Here is a 19,725-nt window from a genome sequence, read left to right on the forward strand (position 1 = left end):
ACCTTGGGCCTGTCCTATGTCCTGCCAAGGCACAAAATAAGGCTGCCCCCGGGACCCCTGCTGGCCTCGCCCACCCCCCTCCTGCTGCCCACGTGCCGGTGGCCTCAGGCCTCCGTGAGGTGGCCTGGAGTAGGCTGGAGGGAGCACATGTCTGCAAAGAAATGACACAGGGCCCTGTTCACCTGCTGGGGCGTTGGCAAAGTTCTTGAATTTCTTGATCTGGAATCGCTTCACAGCCACGGGCTGGCCTTGGTACCGGGCCCGGTAGATGACGGTGCCGCTCCCACCTTGGCCCAGGATGCTGCTCTCATCCTCGCTGTGCTCCAGCTTGCTGTTCTCCAGAAAGAGCCTGCCGGGAACACGGGGCACAGGTCAGAACGGGCACCCACCTGCCCCAACGGCCAGGGCAGGGCGTGGGTGGGCCACAGCCGAAGTCTCCAGAGAGCCTGTGCATCCTGCTCAGATAGTTGGGCTATTCAATTCCTGGACAAGGAACCTGGCTTATGAACAGCCTGCAATTAGAACCAAAGCAATAGGGACAATAGAGCCCCATGGCCCTGAACTAGTGGAGGCACAGTGCATAATATGGTTCAGTAAATAACTGAACATACTGAAACTCTGGGGCTGCCTGATCAGGATCCCTTCCCCCCAAATCGGATTCATGAATACACAGAACTCTGCACGTGGTCTCCAAGAAATGGGAATTCTTAGGTTAAAAATCTAGGAAGAAAGGAAAATCATTCTGCAGAAGACGGTGTTTAGCTGGCATTTCCACCAATGAGGTAACTGCGGATGTTGAAAAGAAGTAGGAGGGAAACTAACCCATGGAGGAAGCGAGTTCTTAACTTAATAGACTCACACAGAAGCAGGCATTGGGACCCCAATTCCACAACATCACAGAGTACTTCCCCACTACTTTCTTGGGATGGGGGAGCAGTTTGGAAAAATGAGAATTCAATCATCTTTCCCCCTCTCCCAAAAAGTTTAATTTTCTTTAAAGAGACTAGACATAGCCCAGCTGGGTGAGCGTCCACCCATGAACTAAGTCACCGGTTCGATTCCCGGTCAGGGCACATGCCCAGGTTGCAGGCTCGATCCCCAGTAGGCAGGAAGCAGCCGATCATTGACTCTCATCATTGATGTTTCTCTCTCTCTCCTCCCCTCCCTTCCTCTCTCTGAAAACAATAAAAAGATATTAAAAAAAAAAAAAAAGAAACTAGACATAGCAATCGTTCAAACGAGTTGTAACTAACCACCAACATGGGACTATCTTAGGGAGACCAGATCATAACTTCTGGTTCCCACGACCACGGGAGACTCCACATTTTCCCGGACACCTGAATTTCATGGTTTCCTGCTTAATGGGGCCACAGAACGTTTTCTGTCTTCTCCAGCCTCTCTGTCCAGTGACTGGCCTAGGTTAGACTCAGTAGATTTGGGCGATGTGAATGCTCAAGGCCGAGGGGTATGTGATTTCTATTCCTTGAGTAGGCAGCAAAGTAGGAATCAAGAAGCGGGGACCAATTCAGCGGGAAGCAGCTCCCATGTGGGGTCCTGGGGTGACTTCTTCCTCCCAGTGCTCTGCCCGGCTGGGCCTGTGGGGTCTCCCGTGGAAAGCCTACAGCCTAGGACAGGGCCCCACAAGTCGCCCTCCTGCGACAGGGCAGGAGCAGCAGCTGCCAGCCTCGAGCGTGGCCCCACGCAGCGTGGCGCAGTGCCATACCTGGAGGGGAAGTCGGTCATGAACAGCTCGGGGACCAGCTCCTGGAGGGGCACAGGGAGGTCGGGGTGCCTGGGGCAGGTGATGAAGTCCCTCTCGATGGCCGTGAGCACGCAGTCTTCCATGTCGAAGTATTGCACGCCTTCCGATTTCTCGCTGGGGTCGGCGTGCTGGGCCCAGGAGGTCTCGCAGACCGGGCAGGGCACGTATTGCTCCATGAGTGGGGTCCCGTCGCTCTCCGTGGCTGTTAAGGCTAAATGGGGCCAGAGCAGGAGACAACTCGGGTGGGTCCCTGAGCAGTCCCTGCAAACCCAGCCTGGATGGGTCTTTCCCAGGAGGAGGTCTGTCTGCTCTTGCCTGACCCCCAGGGAGTGAGTTAACTTGACCACTGCTCTTGGGTTCCTTTCTGGAAAGCTCCATCCTGCATCCTGAAAGATGCACACAGGGAGGGGCCAGGGATGCACTGGGCAGCCCCTGGGTGGTGGGACCCTGAGCAGGTTGGCCAAGGAGGGGTTGGAGGTTGGGGATCCCTCCTGCTCAGCGGGCCCCAGTAGGACACTGCGGGCTGGGTCTGAGCTTCGCTAGGCTCCAAGGAGCGAACCACGACCAGTGGGAAGCCATTGTTAAAATCAGAAACAAAGGCTTGCAGTTACTACAAGTCTTCGCAGAAGAGCAATGCAGGGGCAGGAATGAGTACAGATTATACGGGACATAACCTAGTCGTTTTACACGGCTTCCCCTGGGCAGGAAACACACAGCTTTTCTGCTTGTCTCTGAAACACGGTGCAAAAAACACCGTTGGTGGTGCCGGTGCTGCTGTTTCCAGCACCCAGCCAGTCCTTCCCGCTAATGGGACTGCCCCGTCCCCTTCCCCAGTCAGGTCCCAGCAGCACCTGCTATGGGGACCACTGGTTGGTGGGGAGACAAAGGGTCCAGGAGGGTTCATAGGGGCCTAGAGGCCCTCCTTGGATGGCCAAGCACCCCCTCCCCCAACAACTCATACACCAAACTGCCTCCTCTCAGGCCCCTCAGCGTTTTTCCGTGTAGATCACCTGCCCATCAACACCGAAGGCCCCTGGGCCCTGGTGTCTGCAGGGTGCATCTGTAGCATCCCTGCCACTGTCCTTAAGCATTTCGAGTGACACTGTCCAGGGACACAGGGAGGGCGTTTTAGGGAGGAAGCTGGCTCAGGGAGGCTAGAGGCCAGGGGCGGTCCTCGGATCCCAAACCCGCTCCCTGCCTGCCGAGGCTGAGGGCTCTGGCAGGAGGCTGCCCATTTTGCCCCCAGGGCCGCCTCCCTGTAGAAGGCCCCGTGGATCTGTCTCCACTCCAGCAGCAAAACAAACAGAGGCCCCGAGCAGCTCACTTCAAAGGGTATTTTCTTTGGGTGGATAGTCAAAGGGTTTGAAAAGGGCCATGTGGGTGGTTGAACCCCTATGGGATTTGGGGTGGGGGCAGGCGGGGAAGGGGGGCCCTTGGCAGGTGTGGATCCATCTGCAGGTTCCCCAGCTCCAGCAGCTCTGTCCTCACTGTGTGAATAACACCGTGTGTGGCTCACATAGAGGGCCTTCTTGGACCATGCGTGGGAACAGGGTCACTGTCCTTCCCGCACACTGGGGGTAGCCAGGAGGCCAAGTACATGCCTCGTGGGGTCTGGGCCTGTGTCTTCCCTGCAGCGCCCCCACCCATGCCCACGGCCAGACTCCCCTGGGGGTTAGGACTCCGCCTAAGAGCCCTTAGGACCCCTTTGATATCCTTGGGCTTAATACCAGTGGGATTTCTGTTCCCCAAATAAGGATCCCGCCCGATTTATGAAGAAACACAGTTGGCCCTTGAACAACGTGGGGGTAAGAGGCACAGACGCGGTGCAACTGAAAATCTGAATATAACTTTGGACTCCCCAAAACTTAACTACAGTCATCTCTCAGTATCCACCAGGGATTGGGTCCAGGACTCCTGTAGATACCAAAATCCATGGATGCTCAAGTCCCTTCTATAAAATGGTGTGTGATGCACACGGTCGGGCCTCTGCCCCATGTATTCCCACCACAGGGGCTGAATCCGCCAACCGTATATTTTAAAAATTCGCATATAAGTCGACCCCCACAGTTCAAACCCATGTTGTTCCAGGGTCGTCGCCCTAACACGAGCAGAGACTGGGCTCAAGAACATTCTCTTACCGGGAAACCACTGGTCGATCAAGGAGTTGACATGGTCAGTGATAAAAGCCATTGCCGAGAAGTCCCTCATTTCCGACTGGCAGATGATTTTGATCCCTCCGCTCTTTTTCTTTTTCCAGTTCACATCCGACGACTCCACGCTGCAAACCGAGAGACAAAACGGGGTCTGCTGTGATCTGGCCATGGGGGGGGCCCTGGGACGGTCTCCTTGCCTCCAGGGCGAGGACCTGATCCCCAGGGGCCCCCAGGGTGCCTGAGCCCGGGCGGGACTGTTAGGGGGGCTCCTGCATTTGTGTACTTGTGTGCACGGCCCTGCCTGGTCCCCGGGCTGCCCCCAACATGGGAAAGTGGACATAAGCAGGGCTTTGCAGTAAGGGATGCGCAGGCTGGGACCCGGCCCTCGGGTGTGACCGGGGGAAGGTTCTTTCTGTCTGAACCACAGGATTCTCATCAGCCAAGTGGCAACCGTGAGCTTGAAGTGGAAACATCTATACAAATGCACCAGGAGCAGCCCTGATCAGATTCTCAAATATCTAACGTATAAAATAAGGCAAAATTGCCATTCTCTGCAGCATTATCTCAATCTGTTGAGATCTGGCTTCCTGGCAGTTGCCAAATAAACTCACAAAACTTCTCCATCGGTTTGCTGTTTCTTATGTTGACAATATGAAATGATCTCCTGTGTTTACCGAACCAGATTAAAATCATGTATGAATCCCGTTGAGCTCACTTGGTGTCCGTCTCTCTTGAAAACGTAAAGGAAACAGGAAAAGGGAGCCAAGGGTGGTATCTCATGTCTCACTTGGGACCAGTGACATCAGGGAGGGCATCAGGTCCAGGACAGGGGGTTGGCCGCCCCCTAAATGACCATGGGGTGCAGGAGCTCAGTGGCCAACCCCAGTCCTGGGCCGGTCACCAGACACTCCTTTGCCTTTTTTTTTTTTTTTTATAGAGAGAGGAAAGGAGAGGGATTGATAGATGGAAACATTGATGAGAAACAGTGATCAGCTGCCTCCCGCATGCCCCCGACTGGGGATCGAGCCTGCAACCCGGGCCTGTGCCCTGACTGGGAGTCTAACCCGTGACCTCCTGGTTCATGGGTCGAAGCTCAACCACTGAGCCACACCGGCCGGGCCTCCCTTGCCTTTTGTATCCTACAAGGGAAGAGGAGATGGGGACCCTCTGGGACATTTGTGGGGGGCATGTCTCCTATTTCTAGCAAGCTGCCACGATGAGCTGCCCTTGGGAGCAGAACTGGACTCCACGTGACCGGTCCCCCAGAGGAGCCACCTACCTGAGGTAGCCCCCATCGAAAGTGACCAGGAGGCCCTCCTGCCAGTAGATGGTCTGGTTTCGTTTCACTCGGAACGTGCTACAACGATTCCGCTGGTTCCCTGCAAAGCTGTAGATGGTGACCTTCCTGTGCCTGCTCTTGGAGTTTTTCTTCGTTTCGAAAAGCTGAAAGGCAGAGAAAAGACCCTGCGTAAGGATTCTGGGCTCCTTGCTGGGCCTGGGCAGCTCGGAAGATGCCAGCTGGGCGCCACCGTGATAAATGGCCACACTCTCCCCCACTGCAAATCCAGCCGCCAAGGGACACGCTGCACCAGATGGGAGGGGGCCTCCAGGATACCCGGGAATATTTCCCCCAAAGATTGTTCAGATCTATTCCTTCCTGATGCTACAAGCAAAAATGTACGTTAAGAAATAGAAAACACAGGAAAACTTAAGCGAGAAAATAAAACCCCGACACCACCAAGCAGAGATCATGAGGATTTTGGTGTATTTTTACGTGCACTTGGCAAATATCAGAATTCTTGGAACACGTACACACTCTGGACAAACACGAGTTAGAAATATGGGTTCCCAAGGTCTGATCCACAATGTGTAGAAAAATATCTTGGTGGGAAATAAATTATCAAGGAAAGGAAAAAAAAGTTGGTATAGAATTTTGGGTAGAATTTTTAAAACCTACATATATGTTTACAAAACAGCTGAGGCCACCTTTTCTAAATTAGTATTTCTAGTTGTGCAAATCTCTAATTTTGCATTTCTAAGTTGGTACGCTTTTAAAAAGCTACACTTTTCCAGTGCCTTAAAAACTCCTATGCCCTAGCCCATTTGGCCCAGTGGTTAGAGCATCGCCCATGGACCGAAGGGTCACGGGTTCGATTCCAGGTCAAGGGCACATACCTCGGCTGGCTGCAGTTTCCCGATCCCCGGTCACGGGAGGCAACCAATTGATGTGTCCCTCTCATGTGGGTGCTTCACAGATTTCCAGTAGCAGGATTACTGGGCAGGGTCTGAACATTTTGTATTGAGGAATCGCTTTCCAAACGATTAAACTACACACACTGACCATGGTGTGCCACCGGTTGGTGATTCTGGGCCGGCCATTTCCACTTAATTTGGCTAATCTGATAGGTGAACAGTAGTCTCAGCCTCAGCCTTGCTTGAATTTGCATAAGCCTTCGATTATCCAGGAGACTAAACTCCTTTCTTTCCCTCATCTGAATTTCAATAGGACTTCTTTCCTCATTTTGAGTGAGGAATGGTGCTGGGAAGGGTGCCCGCCTGCCCACCCAGCTGGGCCCCTCACCCCCCTTCCTAAGCCCACTGGGGAGCTCGGCCTCACACAATGCTGGTGGGTGGCCTCCCGCTTAGAACATGGCAGGAGGGACAGTTCAAAGCGAGGGCAGAGTGACCGACTGACCAAACGGGGACCAGAGGAGAGCCCAGCTCCTGTACCTACTCCTTCCATCAGCCCACCTCCTGGCATTACAAACTAGCCTCCCTCCCTGCTAACATGGGCCGAGACAGTTAAGAATATTCAGGCTCTTGCTGCCTGGCTGGTGTGGCTCAGTGGCTGAGTGTCGACCCATGAACCACGAGGTCCCTAGTTCGATTCCTAGTCAGGACACATACCCAGGTTTCGGGCTCGATCCCCAGGAGGGGGTGTGCAGGAGGCAGCCGACTGATGTTTCAATCTTCCTCTCTCTCTCTCTCCCTTCCTCTCTCTCTCAAATCAATAAACACATATTTTAAAAAAAAAATGTTCAGGCTCTTGCTTTATTTTTTAACATTTCAGTAAAACAGGGAGATCAAAAGCTACTTGTATTTAGTCAAGAAATTGTAATTCCATAAGGGCCTTTTAATTAGACTGTGGCGGAAGTAAACTCATACTGAATTGAATGTCGATTGACTTAGGCCAGGGGTTCTCATGCTGTAGGGTCGGTCAGAATCTTCTGGAAGGCTTGTGAAAAAAACAGAGCACTGGGCCCCATCCTGGAGTCTCTGTTGCATGGGGTCCGGGTGGCCCAAGAATTTGCATTTCTAATGAGTTCCCAGGTGAGGCTGATTCTGCTGGGCTGGGGACCCCACTTTGAGAACCAACACTCTTGACAAACACCACCTTCCATGGGATTGTTTTGCATGAAATTAGCGCTGGTGGAAAGCCGGGTGTCCTTTCGAGAACCCCACCTGAACCCACAGGAAAGAACTTGGGCTAGGTCGTCATGGCTTCCCGGCCAAGGTCAAGTTCTGTGTCAGTGGTTCTCAAGCTTGACTGGCCAGTAGAATCACCTGGGAGCTTGAATAATACTGATGTCTGGCCCGGCCAGCGTGGCTCAGTGGTTGAGCTTCGACCCATGAATCAGGCGATCATAGATCGATTGCCAGTCAGGGCACAGGCCCGGGTTGCGGGTTCGATCCCCAGCAGGGGGCCTGCAGGAGGCAGCCGATCAATGACTCTCATCACTGATGTTTTTCTCCCTCTCCCTTCCTCTCTCCGAAATTTCAGCAGTTTTGCTATAGGCAAAGGGTTTTTAGTCAAACCCTTCCAACAAAGGGTACCTCTGTCACCTTGAGGGCACAGCAGCAGATGCCTCACCTGTCCCCCCCCCGCCCCCCGAAAAGCTGCCACTACCTGGAGGTCCATCTCTGCCAAGCTGATCAGCATCCGCGCTATAAACCTCTGCCAGAAGCCGACGGGCACGAAGCTCATCTTAAACACCCTCTGAATAGTGTTGGCCGTGGGGTACCGCATGCTGTGGGTGTCCAGGCCAGGTTTGGACGGCAGGAGATGTGGCAGGAGGTAGCTGAAACACATCAAAGGGCCAGTGAACCATGAACCCCGAGACCCAGCTCCGCGGCGGGGCCCCGACCCCAGCAGACAGTCCAGGTGCCGGCTCCCCAGGGCCCTGGAATTTTATTTTTCACAAGAGAAAGCACTTTATTTATTTATTTACTTATTTATTTGTTAATCCTAACCCAAGGACATTTTCCCCATTGATTTTTTTTTTTTTTTTTTAGGGAGAGTGGGAGGGAGGGAGGGAGAGAGAGAAACATCGATGTGAGAAGAGACACACCGATCGGTCGCCTCCCGCATGTGCCCGGACCCAGGCCAGGGATCAAACCCGCAATCCAGGTACATGCCCTTGACTGGGATTCGAACCCGAGACCCTTTGGTGCCGGGGCTGACACTGTAATCCCCGAGCCACATCGGCCAGGGCCCGAGAGCCGTTTATATGCGAAGAATAAATGGGATGGTCACCGTGAATGTATTTATCCAGGTCCCTAAGATCGAGACTAGACTGATGCTGAGAAAAGACATAAAAGCCTCTGTGGCCATAAATGCGCCAGACAGAGCAAACCCCGGGGACACTCCGAAAACGGGGCTGTGACCGGGGCGTCGCGCAAAACGAACTGGGGACGGCCGAGGGCGAACAAACACAGCTGCGCGGCCCCAGGACAGTGCCCCGAGGTTGGGGTCAGGGTGACGGTTTCGGCTTTTGAAGCTGTTTATTGTTCTTGGCGAATGGAGACGCCGAGGTTGCCTGCAAAGTCACAACGAGGCTGTTTGTGCAAAAGGGGGGCGTCTGGTGGGGGCGCGCTTGCTGATCAGAGAAGCGCTGAATCACCGTCTCTGGGCTGTCCTTGGCTGCGGTCATTCGAAAGCAGCTGAAAGTGGGGAGGTCCCTCCACGAGTGTCCCCTGAGGGGCAGGCTCCGGGCAGAGCCTCGGGGTGTCTTTTTGTTTTGTTAATCCGCACCTGGGGATATTTTTGACCCATTGATTTTTAAAAAGAGGGGAAGGGACTGGGAGGGAGGGAGAGAGAGAAACATCGATGTGAGAGAGACACATCACTCAGTTGCTTCCCACACACATGCTGGTCAGGGATCCAACCTGTCATCCAGGTACGTGCCCTTGACCGGGAATTGAACCCTAGACCCTTCAGTGCAAGGCCCATGGTTTAACCACTGAGCCACACCGGCCAGGCCTAACAAAGCCTTTGCCTTGGGTTCTCCCAATCCTCTTAAAACACATCCGTTTAGGCCCAATAAAATGTCTTTATAATTTTCTGGAAGAGACCCCCAAAAATACCGTAGGACAATTCAGTGACAGCCTGGTGGCCCCGGCTCAGTGTCTCACACACGTGGCTTAACCTTACCGAGATCCTGCTTCCCTGACTTGGGAGGAGAAAGGATGCCCGGGGCAGGGTGGGTGGAGGGTGGACAGGACAGGACTTGTGCAGGTGAGGACCAGGGTGGGCATCTGGTGAAATTTCAGGTACGCAGCCACTTCAGACCTCGGGTCAGGGGTCTCAAGGCCAACCACCCCAGTGAGAGTGCCTCTCTCTGCCTATCTTATTCCCATTTTACAGATGAGAAAAGAAAGGCAGTCGGGAGTCATCCTCAGGCATCCTGGCTCCATGTTCTAACCACTGTACCATGAGCCTCCCCGAGGACTTGGCACCGAGCCGGCTGATTTTATTGTCCGAGGCGACTCACGCAAACGTGTGACTGACTTGCTTTTACTGAGTGTTGATGTCTCCCCATTCCTGTGGATAAAATAACCGGACGACCGTCGTATCTCAGCAATGCTGTAAACTCACAGGCCGCCTCGCCTCGTGATTTTTCATGGGCCAAAGTCAAGGACACCCCTGGGCCACGCCGGAGGGATCGTGTGGATTTGGAATTCGGTTTTGGGGTTTCTCTTTTTAGGGCTCATTCGTGGTCCCCATGGGGCTGGAGCGGAATAAGGACCGAGGCCCCCTCCTATAGTTACAAGGCTAAGTGGACATCTGGGGGGGGACCCAGGCAAAGGTGGCCAGGGCTGGCTGGTGGGAGGACCAGTCAAGGCTGACAGAGTCTCTGGGCTCAATGCACAGGGGCCAACCCAGCTCCCCCGGAGTCTCCAGTGGGCATCCTCCAGAGCTCTGGGGTTCGGGGGCAGAGTGGTGACACATCCTATGAATCTGAGGTCCTGGCTACTGGCCAACATCAGCATCCGACCCAGGAAGGGGCTGACACTGAACTTGGGGCAAGGAGGCCCTGTACCAAGCTGGCTCGGGTCGGAGCATCACTTGGTCAGACCCACGTGGCCCCCCAGCCGGGCTGTGTAATGGGCACGAACATCTTTGTCACTCCATTTTCATTCACCAAATAACCAGGCAATCAACCCTCCTAACATGTGAACCCCCCAAAGTTATTTTTGATGCCATCCTTGTGCATTTTCCTACACCTTTCATTTTTTTATTTAAAAATTTTTTTTTTTTTAATTGATTTTAGAGAGAGGAAGGGAGAGGGAAAGAGAAACATAGATAAGAGAAACCTCCATTGGCTGCCTCCTGCACACCCCCTATTGGGCACCAAGCATGAACCCTGGGCATTTGCCCTGACAGGGAATTGAACCGGTAACCTCCCGGAGCACTGGATGAGACACACCGGCGGGCATCCTACACCTTTTCAATAAGTGGTTTGAACCAAAAGAAAAGAGACGCTCATGGCACGGGGACAAACAGCCAGCCGGGACAGGCAGGCTGTCACCACGGCCCATCCCTGGAAGTCTTGTTCGAGCCCCTGGCGGCCTCGGGTCCCCCCCTCGGGGCAGCCCCGCACAGCGGGGTCTGGGCGCTCACCTGTCGTTGGCCACGGGCAGGGCGATCTCGAACTTGGCCAAGAACTGGAAATACTGCTCCTCGGTCTGCTGCGTGAAGCCGGTGCCCACCAGCAGCATCCTGAGGTCCTCGGCCCGGATCACTCCGTTCTTGGCCACCGACCGGGAGCCTTTGATGTTGAAGATCCTCTGCAGACACTCGGCCAGCCAGATGGGGTCGAGGAAATAGAGGTTCCTGAGGCCGTGGCTGGTGTCGGGGAAGTGCAGCAGGGCGCCCGTCTCAATGAGGAAGCTGATGGCTGCGCGGAGAAGGCGGGGGACAGCGTCAGACCGAGGGCGAGGGGACCCTGGGGCGACCGACTTCGGCGGGGGCCAGGCCACAAGCTGTTCCTGGGCCCTGCAGATCGGCTGGCTGCCCCATCACAGGTGCCAACGTCCCCACCTCCCCCCTAGCTGGGGCCAGTGATCTCTCTTATTCCTGGAGGCCGTCTTTGCAAGTTTCCTTACTCATTAAAATGGATTTGTGACCCCCCCCCCCCAAATCAATCTGGGGGCGCATCTGGGGTCCTTTGCAGACATGTGCAGAGCGGTGAGAAATTGGAGTCCCCCCTTCTCCGGGGTGCGTGACCCCTGCGAGGCCCACCCCCCACCCACCCGACTGCAGGTCCTCGTAGTCGTTGATGTCGTTGCCCGGGGTCTGCTCCACCAGCTGCTCCAGCTGTCTGTCCGTCAGGTACTGGACCTCGTCGCTCAGGCTACGGCGCTGATGCTCCGCCAGCACCGCCTCCTGGAGGCTCAGGTAGCTCCTGGGGACCTGGGGGCAGGCGGGCACGGCTGAGCCCTCGGGTCCCACGCGTGCCCGGCCTGCCCCCGAGGCCCGAGCGGCTGGACTATTTCACTGCCCGTCTATCCCTCCCCCCCAGGAAGCTGCTCGCACTGACCACAGAGCCTGAGGACCCAGTAGACAGAGGGCCATGTGGGCTCCCCACAACCGGGGAGCAGGCCCCTCCGGCCTCAACGGCACGACTGAGGTACCCACCAGCCTCCCTACGAGCCGCTGGCAGCCGATGGTGCTGCCCACGTCCTTGATGTTGCACGTGACGTGGAAGATGAGCTGTCGCAGCCCCTCCTGGCCCTCCAGGTTCTTGCAGGAAATCTCACTGCGGCAGCAAAGAGGAGCCACCCTCAGCCGCCGCAGCGCCTCCCTCCGGCTTCCCCAGGGTTTCGTCCCAAACGAGGGTGAGCCGGGGGCACTCGGGAAACACGGACACAGAGAAGCTTCTCAAGGTCTCACGTGGTGCCAAGCGCGGTGCTGAGGGAACCACGACACGTCGCTTTGGCCTGCCCGCCCAACGTGCTCATGCGACAGAGGGGGAGAGTGTGGTGCCCCCAGGGACACAGGCCGGGCAGGGGCGGACTCGGGCGGAGCCCGGCTCTCCGACCCAGAGCTAGCGCTCCTATTGTCACAGAGCCCAGGGGACGTCCTCAAGGCCACGGGAGGGATTCTCAAGGCCTTCTGAGCCGGGCAGGTGTGTTCCCAGGCCGACCTGCGCACCCACATCCACGGGGTGCTGCCCGGAGGGAGACCCCAAAGCCACCAGGGCAGCCACAGCCACGCACGCTTTATCCCCATCGGAGGATGGTTGCTTAACTTGCCCAGCCTCAGTACCATCCTCTGCAAAGTGGGTACAACATATAACCTGCAGGGCTGTTGTGAGGGTCCACGGACAGGAGGCGGGAGAAGGGAGTAGCCCACCCTGCCCCACGCCTGGCAGCACCCTCACCCATCCCAGCCCCTTCTGGGTGCCCCAGGCTCAACGTGAGGACCCAGGGTCTGTTCTTATTCAGTGACTAACAGATGTGATGGGCTGCGTACCGGCCACAGGGATGGTGGGGGGACCCGGGAGGAGCGTACAGAGAGGATATGGCCAGGCCCTGCCCTGCCACACCTCTAGGGGCTCCTCACCCTCTCCAGGGCCGGGTCCGCCATGGGGGTGAAGCTGCCACCCTTCCTGCTGGAAGATGCCCCGGAGGAACCCAGCCCCCGGTTAGGAGCCCCCCGCGGGCAGGTCCCAGGTGTGCCTGCGCCAAGATCGACAAGAGAGGGACCGGCAGCCACGGCCACGCGTGAGGTCAGAGCGAGCAGGGCGCCCCGGGGCACTCACTGTAAGTGTTTGAAGGTGATGTCAGGGAAGCCCGTGGCCCGGGACCCGGAGGGGGAGCGGCAGAGCGCCAGCACGTAGGCCCGCAGCGTCGCGATTCTCTCCACGCGGAATTTGCTCTCGATCAAGTCCAAGTGTGTCCCCACCACCAGCACCACGGCGTTCGGGGCCTTGGCCTGCAACAGAGAACCGGGGGCTGAGCGCCAGCGCCCCTCACCTGCAACACCTCCCAGGGGCGCAGGGGCGCCCGCCTGCATGCCAGTGGCCCCGAGCCTGTCACCAGGGCCACACCCTGCACTCCTGTCTGCAAACCTCAAGCGGCTGTTAGACACGGACTGAGGGGTGCGTGAGGCCCCCCATGACTCTCCTGCAGGGGCTGGAATTCTGATCCCTTTGGAGAGTGCAGCTGCTACCTGGGACAGCAGCTGCATCCGGACCCATCACCTTTACCCTTGAGAGGGGAGCCCTGTTCCCCTTTTACCCAATCGTGAGGGGCTTTTAAATTAAGGTAGAAGGAAATGACAAGAGCCCTGGCCAGCGTGGCTCAGGGCTTAGAGTGTTGGCCCGCGCACCGAAGGCTCGCAGGTTGGATTTCTGGTCAAGGGCATGTACCTGGGTTGCAGGTTCCATCCCTGCCCAGGTTGGGGCTCGTGTGGGAGGCAACCCATCGGTTTCTCTCACATCGATGTTTCTCTCTTTCTCTCTCTCCCTCCCTCCCACTCTCTCTAAAAATCAATGGAAACAATATCCTCAGATGAGCATTAACAACCAAAAAAATGCAAAGCATTTCCTCCTAAGGATTTCTTTTTTATTTCTCAGTAAAAGGAGGATGATTTAGAGAAGCGGCCGGACCCCCGTCGTATCCGAGGACTGGGAGCTGGCGGGCGGGCCCCTCTCACCTCGATGTTGAGCAGCCAGAACTGGAGGCTGGCCACGGCCTCCTCCCCGAGCGCCAGGTTCCAGACCACCACGTACAGGGCCTTGTCCGTGAAGAAACACTGGTTGACTGTCGCCATGCTGGCCGGGCCACCGATATCCCAGACGCTGAATTCTATGGACTCGACCTACTTGAGCAGCAAGGCAGGGACGGGGGAGCCTTTTACACACCGAGGTTTCAGTTGAGATAACCGATCGCTTCAAACACAGCATTTAGGGCCTAAACAAGGCACGACATGGAAAAACTCTGCCTGTCTTGCTGCGCTTGGAGTCAGCAGTCCGAGGAAGAGAAAGGGACCCGGGGCGCAGGGGTAGACTTAAGGGGGCCTCTCTCTACTGCTGATGGAGCAGGGGGCCGGGCCAGGGACACCGTGCCCCCCTCTGTGGCTGAGGAACATTGAGGGGCATTGTCCTGACTCCATCTGGGCCGCAGACGGTTAGGAGACGTCCTGCTGCTGGAAGGCCGGGCAATGAGGTCAGCGCTCAGGCTGAGGCTTAACCTCCGCCCGAGCGAGGCCGAGGCCGAGGCCAAGGCCAAGGCCAAGGAGCTGGGCCTCCAAACTCACGTAGGTCAGAGGGCGGCGCCCACCAAGGAGGCAGGGGAACTGCCCTGCCATGGGAATGAAACAAAAGCGTAGCTGTTGGGCTGCCGGGAAAGGCTGTGTAAACGGCGGTTTCTCTATCGCTCTATGAGGTCAGAGTCTGGCCCGAGCCGCCGAGGCTGTGGTTTTCTGGAGCAAAGAACCGTTCCCACGAAGCTGCCTCGGGGGGGGGGGGGTTGGGGGGTTGGGGGGGGGGCGGCTCCAAGACCTGCTTTTGTAGAAAAATGAAAACGCGGAGCTGTTCACACAGTTACAGCTCGGCGCTTGGAAGACGAGGCAGCTGCCTTTCGGGGCAAAAAGGGGGAGACTTTAAGCGAAGAAGTGGGGCCCCGAGGAGAGGAAAACAAAGAAATAGTCATTGCCTCCTCGGGCCGCGGACAACTATCTGCAAGAGAACATCTGGAAGGAAGTTGCATTGAGGAACTGCTTTCAAAAGCGGGCAGGAAACCCAGCCGGTGTGGCTCAGGGGTTGAGAGTCATCTTGGCCACGGAGAGGTCGCCAGTTCGATTCCCGGTCGGGGCCCAGGCCCGGGTTGCGGGCTCGAACCCCAGCGGGGGGCGTGCAGGAGGCAGCTGATCAATGACTCTCATCATGGATGTTTCTCTCTCTCTCCCTTCCTCTCTCTCTCTAAATTAATTAAAATAAAAATAGCAGGAAGGAATCCAGAGATGGGGTCACGTTAAAGAGCCTTTGGACGTGACTTAGCTACACTCCCTCCTGGGGTGTTCTGGGGGGGGTGGGGAGCCTCATATCGATTATTTGACTGCTCTGCCCTAACAGGCAGGTCTCTGTTCTTCAGAGGCCTATTTTCGGGGTCAATGTTAAATTGCACATTCCGCTTAAATGCCTAATGACGCACACTGGATTTCCCTGACTTGGAAAGGGATTCTGTGTGCAAGACGGTGCTGGGGGGCGACGGGAAAACCGAGCAGCCCCTGGCCCCAAAGCCCCTCGGTTTCCCACAGGCAGCCTCCTTGCACCTGGATCCCCACACTGCTACGTGTATCCACAGACTTGGCCACGGGGGAGGAAGGCATCGCCCATGTGTGTTCATTCCCGGAGCTGGGAGACCAGCTCCCGGCCATGTGCTAGGTTCCATCCACCCGTGTCCCGTGGGATTTTCCCTCCTTATTTGAATGCAAGACAGTTTTCATTTTATCTGACTAAATGGGAAACAGGGGGATTAAGAGATTCACCAAAGGATTTGTTTTAACAGGGCTTAAAGCCCTGGCCGGTGGGCTCAGTGGTTAGAGCATCGGCCCACGCACCGAAGGGTCGCAGGTTCGATTCCCAGCTAAGGGCATGTTCCTGGGTCGCAGGGATGACCCTCAGGCGCACTCGGGGCGCATGTGGGAGGCAATCAATCGATGTGTGTGTGTCTCTCTCTCTACCCCCCTCCTCCCTCCCTTCCACTCTCTAAAAATCAATGGAAAAATACCCTCAGGTGACGATTAACAAAAAAATAAGATAAACAGAGCTTAGAAGCGAGACTTTTCAGAACTGGGGTGAGAGCCGGAGTCAGGAGGGACGGCGCAGTCATACTTGGGGTGCTTTTCCAGCCTCCCCATTAGGCGCAGGTGCTGGGGAGCCTCGCTGTCTACAGCAGTAGTTCCTTCTCACCCCAGGCCATCTGAATCACAATCTTTGGGACCAAGGGTGGTGAGGCCCGGGCACTAGTGTCTTTAAACGCTCATCAAAGAAACCGAACTGTCAGCCAGGGTTAAGGGCCACTAGCCTGGAGCCTCAATGTAGTTCTAACAGAGAGACCACAGGGTCAAGTTAAGAAATTTCGCTGCACTTGGCAGGAGCTGGGTCGAAACAGCGCACAGTGGGCCCTGCAGGGATCTGGGCCTCAGACACAGGCTGAGGAATCCTGGGTTCTCTCCGGGGAGGAGGGAGGGAGGCCCGGAGAAGCTCCCTTCCACCCACCGACCATCCTTGACCTTGGCTCTGGAGCCGGCTGGCCTCTGCAGCTCCCACTTGGTGGTCCTGACGGTGGCCTCGCTGTGCATCACCTGGGGAGCCCGCCCCGTCTGCAAGATCTCCAGGAGGGTGGACTTGCCCTGGCGAGGGGGCCCCACGACAATCATCTTCATGAGCTTGCATTTCTCTGCCTTCCGCAGCTGAGCACGCAGGTAAGACAGCATCGCTTTGGGGCCTGTGCGAAATCACGGGGGGGGGGGGGTAGGTGCTGCGGCGGACACAGTGACGGGGTCCCGCTCCCCTCTCTGGGGAGACAAATCCCGCCTGGAGGAAACACTTTCTATGTGTCCCAGTGGGGTGAGTTCAGAAGACGAGGGGAGAAGGGAGACTGATCACCTCGAAAGTGAAGTCTAAAAGCCAAGACCTGCCCGGCTGGTGTGGCTCAGTGGTTGAGCATCGACCTGTGAACCAGGAGGTTATGGTTCGATTCCCGGTCAGGGCACAGGCCCAGGGTGCAGGCTCCTTGATCCCCAGCAGGGGGCGAGCAGGAGGCAGCCGATCAATGACTCTCATCATGGATGTTTCTCTCTCTCTCCCTCTCCCTTCCTCTCTCTGAAATCAATAAAAAAATAAGAAGTCAAAGACCTAAAGGCAACATCCTTGGTGCCTACAGGGTCCTAGGTAGTTTTATCATGTGCTCGGTGGCAATAGTTAACGGTCCTCAGCCACAATCACTTTCTGGATAATTTCCCAGCCTCTTCCCAAACACAGGAGCTGGAGGTGGGCTCCATGGGTCACCCAGCTGTTTCCAACCCAGGTCCTTGCCAGCTGGACTGGAGTTGTCCTTCCGAGGGGGTGGCGCCAAGGGAGCCCTACCTTCTTTTTTGATCTCCGCAGGCACGTTGCTGATGTTCAGGTCTTCGATGTCCAATTGCCAGAGGTTGCCCAGCTGCCCCAGCTCAGGAGGGAGCTCTCGCAGGCCTGGGTTGCTGAGAACACCGTGGGGGAAACACACACATGCAGCAGCCGGGCAGCCTCTGAGGCCTACAGGGGCCACAGAGAGCCTGCCCCCCAAACCCAGCATCTTGGGCCCCGATTTTGAGCATTCTATTTAAATACTAACCTCAAAGTCTCTCTCCCTAGAAAGTAAGGGGTACAAATGCCAGAGGTCTTTCTGTGGCTTAGTGCTGGGTCCCTCCCCCGGCTTTCTCGTATGTTCTGTTAACCGCACTGTCTTAAAGACGGTCACTGCCTCTTCTTGAGAAGGCAGGGCAACCTGAATTATTTTATATTTTCATGAGGGTTTTCACACTGTCTGAAGCCCTTGGCCGTGCCTGGCAGTAGCTGCTCAGTAAATGAAAGGATGAATGGATAGTTCTCATTATAACTGAGCAGCGGAGCCAAGGCGGCCTCACTGCACCACTACCCCCTGCCTCCCCCTCCCGCCTGTCTCTGACTAAGCCAAGTTCTGGAAATCCCTCGGCTGCTGTTTCTTGGCACACAGATGGCTCCTTTCTCCCCGGCCATGTCCTCAGATGGTCCACAGAAGGACGCTCTGCCTCCCTGGGCTATATGCACTTACTTTCCCAGGTAGAGCTCTGATAAGTTCTTCAGCAGGCACACCGAGGGAGGGACTGCGTCCAGGTGATTGTCGTTCAGACAAAGGACTTCCAAGGACTCGCTCAGGAAGGCTGGAAAGTCCAGCACGCACGCTGCAAAGAAACGGCAGAGCACGCTGTGCGGTGGCAATGAAACGGGCCATCGCGGCGTGCAGGCCACGTGGCCGGGCCAGCCGGCGCCACCTCGGAGCAAGACGCTCATCTCACAGGCTTCGGGGCCCTGATTCGAGCATTTGGTCCAGCAGACGTCCTTGAACATGTGGCAAAGGTGTGAGAACAAGGCTGCTCAGGGGCTCATTGTAACAGCAAAGACAGAAGACGGCCTAGCCGCCCACCCACAGAGGGCGATGGGACAGCTATGACGCGACACTCAAGAGCTGCTGGTGGACTGAAAAAAAAACGAGGCGTGGAACAAGGTATCTGAAGGCTTCACCGACGAACCACCAAACGTGCGGACATGTGAGCAAACCCGCACCTCATGCATTTATGTGTGCGCATTATATGCATGTGTGTACACATGCCACAACGCACACGTGTCCTGCATGATGTTATCCGCATGCACACACGCCAGAGATGCACACACGCATGTATAACAGTACATGCTGTCACAGGCAGGTGTACACACTGCAATGCACATATGCACGTCTGCGTTACACACGTATGTCTCTGTAACGAACGTAATTGTTACCAGAGACACATGAAATTCCACACTTGTCCCTGGGGAAGGAAATTATCGGGAGACTGGATGCGCCTTCCACACCCTTTGGTTCCGTTAAAAATTTTACCGTGTCCATGTATTACTTCTTCAAAGCAGAAAGCGAGTTAACTAGAAAAGTAATACCACGGGCTTAGTTTTCCTGCTTCCTAAGATGGCATTCTCTAAAAAACAAGCCAACTGCCCTGGCTCAATGGTTAGAGCACCAACCTGCGAACAGAAGGGTCATGGGTTCGATTCCCGGTCAAGGGCATGTACCTGGGTTGCAGGCTCGATCCCCGGCCCTGGTCGGGGCACGTGCAGGAGGCAGCCCATCGATGTGTGTCTCTCACATCGATGTTTCTCCCTCTCCCCCCCTCCCTTCCACTCTCTCTAAAAATCGATGGAAAAAATACTCTCAGGCAAGGATTAAAACATCACACAAAAAACCCCAAGCCAACTCTCTAGCACTTAAGCGCGTTCATTAATTAGGCTAATGACACGATTACCATTAAAGTCACGTCCAACCTGCTGTTTTCAGGGCCCGGGAGTGTGTGAATTGAGGAACAATATGGCTCAGAGCCTGGAAACAGGCCCTGATGGGAACCAGAGCTTTGGGTTTCGCAGAATCTTTGAAGCGCCTCCCGGGGCAGGGGGAACGAGGGGGGGACAGGACAGCCTGCCCCCGAGGGTCCCCTTCAGCTTGGACAATTCACGGTAAAGCCACTGATCGAAGGCCCCTCGCTTGGTTCCCCGCCAGACGAGCGAGACAGAGAAGCAAGAGTCTCCTATTGGGGGGACACGATGCTTCCCGACCCTTGATCTCGACCTCCCCCCCCCCCGCCCTTAACTCTGGCTTTTCCCACACACGGAGCTGCAGAGTCCATGGCAACAGGGGACCCTGGCGTCCGAGAATGCCCTGGACAGATGACCACCGAATGCCTAAACAGGTGCCCAGAAATCCAACTAGTTGGCTGCTGTCCCCAATGGGACC

At 56.1% G+C, this 19,725-nt stretch overlaps 1 protein-coding gene across 1 annotated transcript in view; it reads right to left on the reverse strand.

Annotated features, from left to right (window-relative positions):
- LRRK1 (leucine rich repeat kinase 1) overlaps positions 1 to 19,725 on the reverse strand; it is a 77,187-nt gene that overhangs the window by 13,438 nt on the left and 44,024 nt on the right. Inside the window, exons 12-24 of the mRNA XM_081124719.1 lie at positions 18,001 to 18,130; positions 17,295 to 17,407; positions 16,439 to 16,653; positions 13,856 to 14,020; positions 12,960 to 13,132; positions 11,834 to 11,954; positions 11,449 to 11,608; positions 10,817 to 11,093; positions 7,823 to 7,994; positions 5,195 to 5,358; positions 3,901 to 4,040; positions 1,724 to 1,973; positions 183 to 349 (exon numbers count right to left, since the gene is read on the reverse strand). Coding sequence (XP_080980845.1) covers positions 183 to 349; positions 1,724 to 1,973; positions 3,901 to 4,040; positions 5,195 to 5,358; positions 7,823 to 7,994; positions 10,817 to 11,093; positions 11,449 to 11,608; positions 11,834 to 11,954; positions 12,960 to 13,132; positions 13,856 to 14,020; positions 16,439 to 16,653; positions 17,295 to 17,407; positions 18,001 to 18,130 — 2,247 coding nt within the window. The remainder of the gene's footprint in view (positions 1 to 182; positions 350 to 1,723; positions 1,974 to 3,900; positions 4,041 to 5,194; positions 5,359 to 7,822; positions 7,995 to 10,816; positions 11,094 to 11,448; positions 11,609 to 11,833; positions 11,955 to 12,959; positions 13,133 to 13,855; positions 14,021 to 16,438; positions 16,654 to 17,294; positions 17,408 to 18,000; positions 18,131 to 19,725) is intronic.

Source organism: Miniopterus schreibersii, assembly GCF_964146895.1.
Source record: "Miniopterus schreibersii genome assembly, chromosome: 22".
In the NCBI taxonomy this organism is placed as follows: domain Eukaryota; kingdom Metazoa; phylum Chordata; class Mammalia; order Chiroptera; family Miniopteridae; genus Miniopterus; species Miniopterus schreibersii.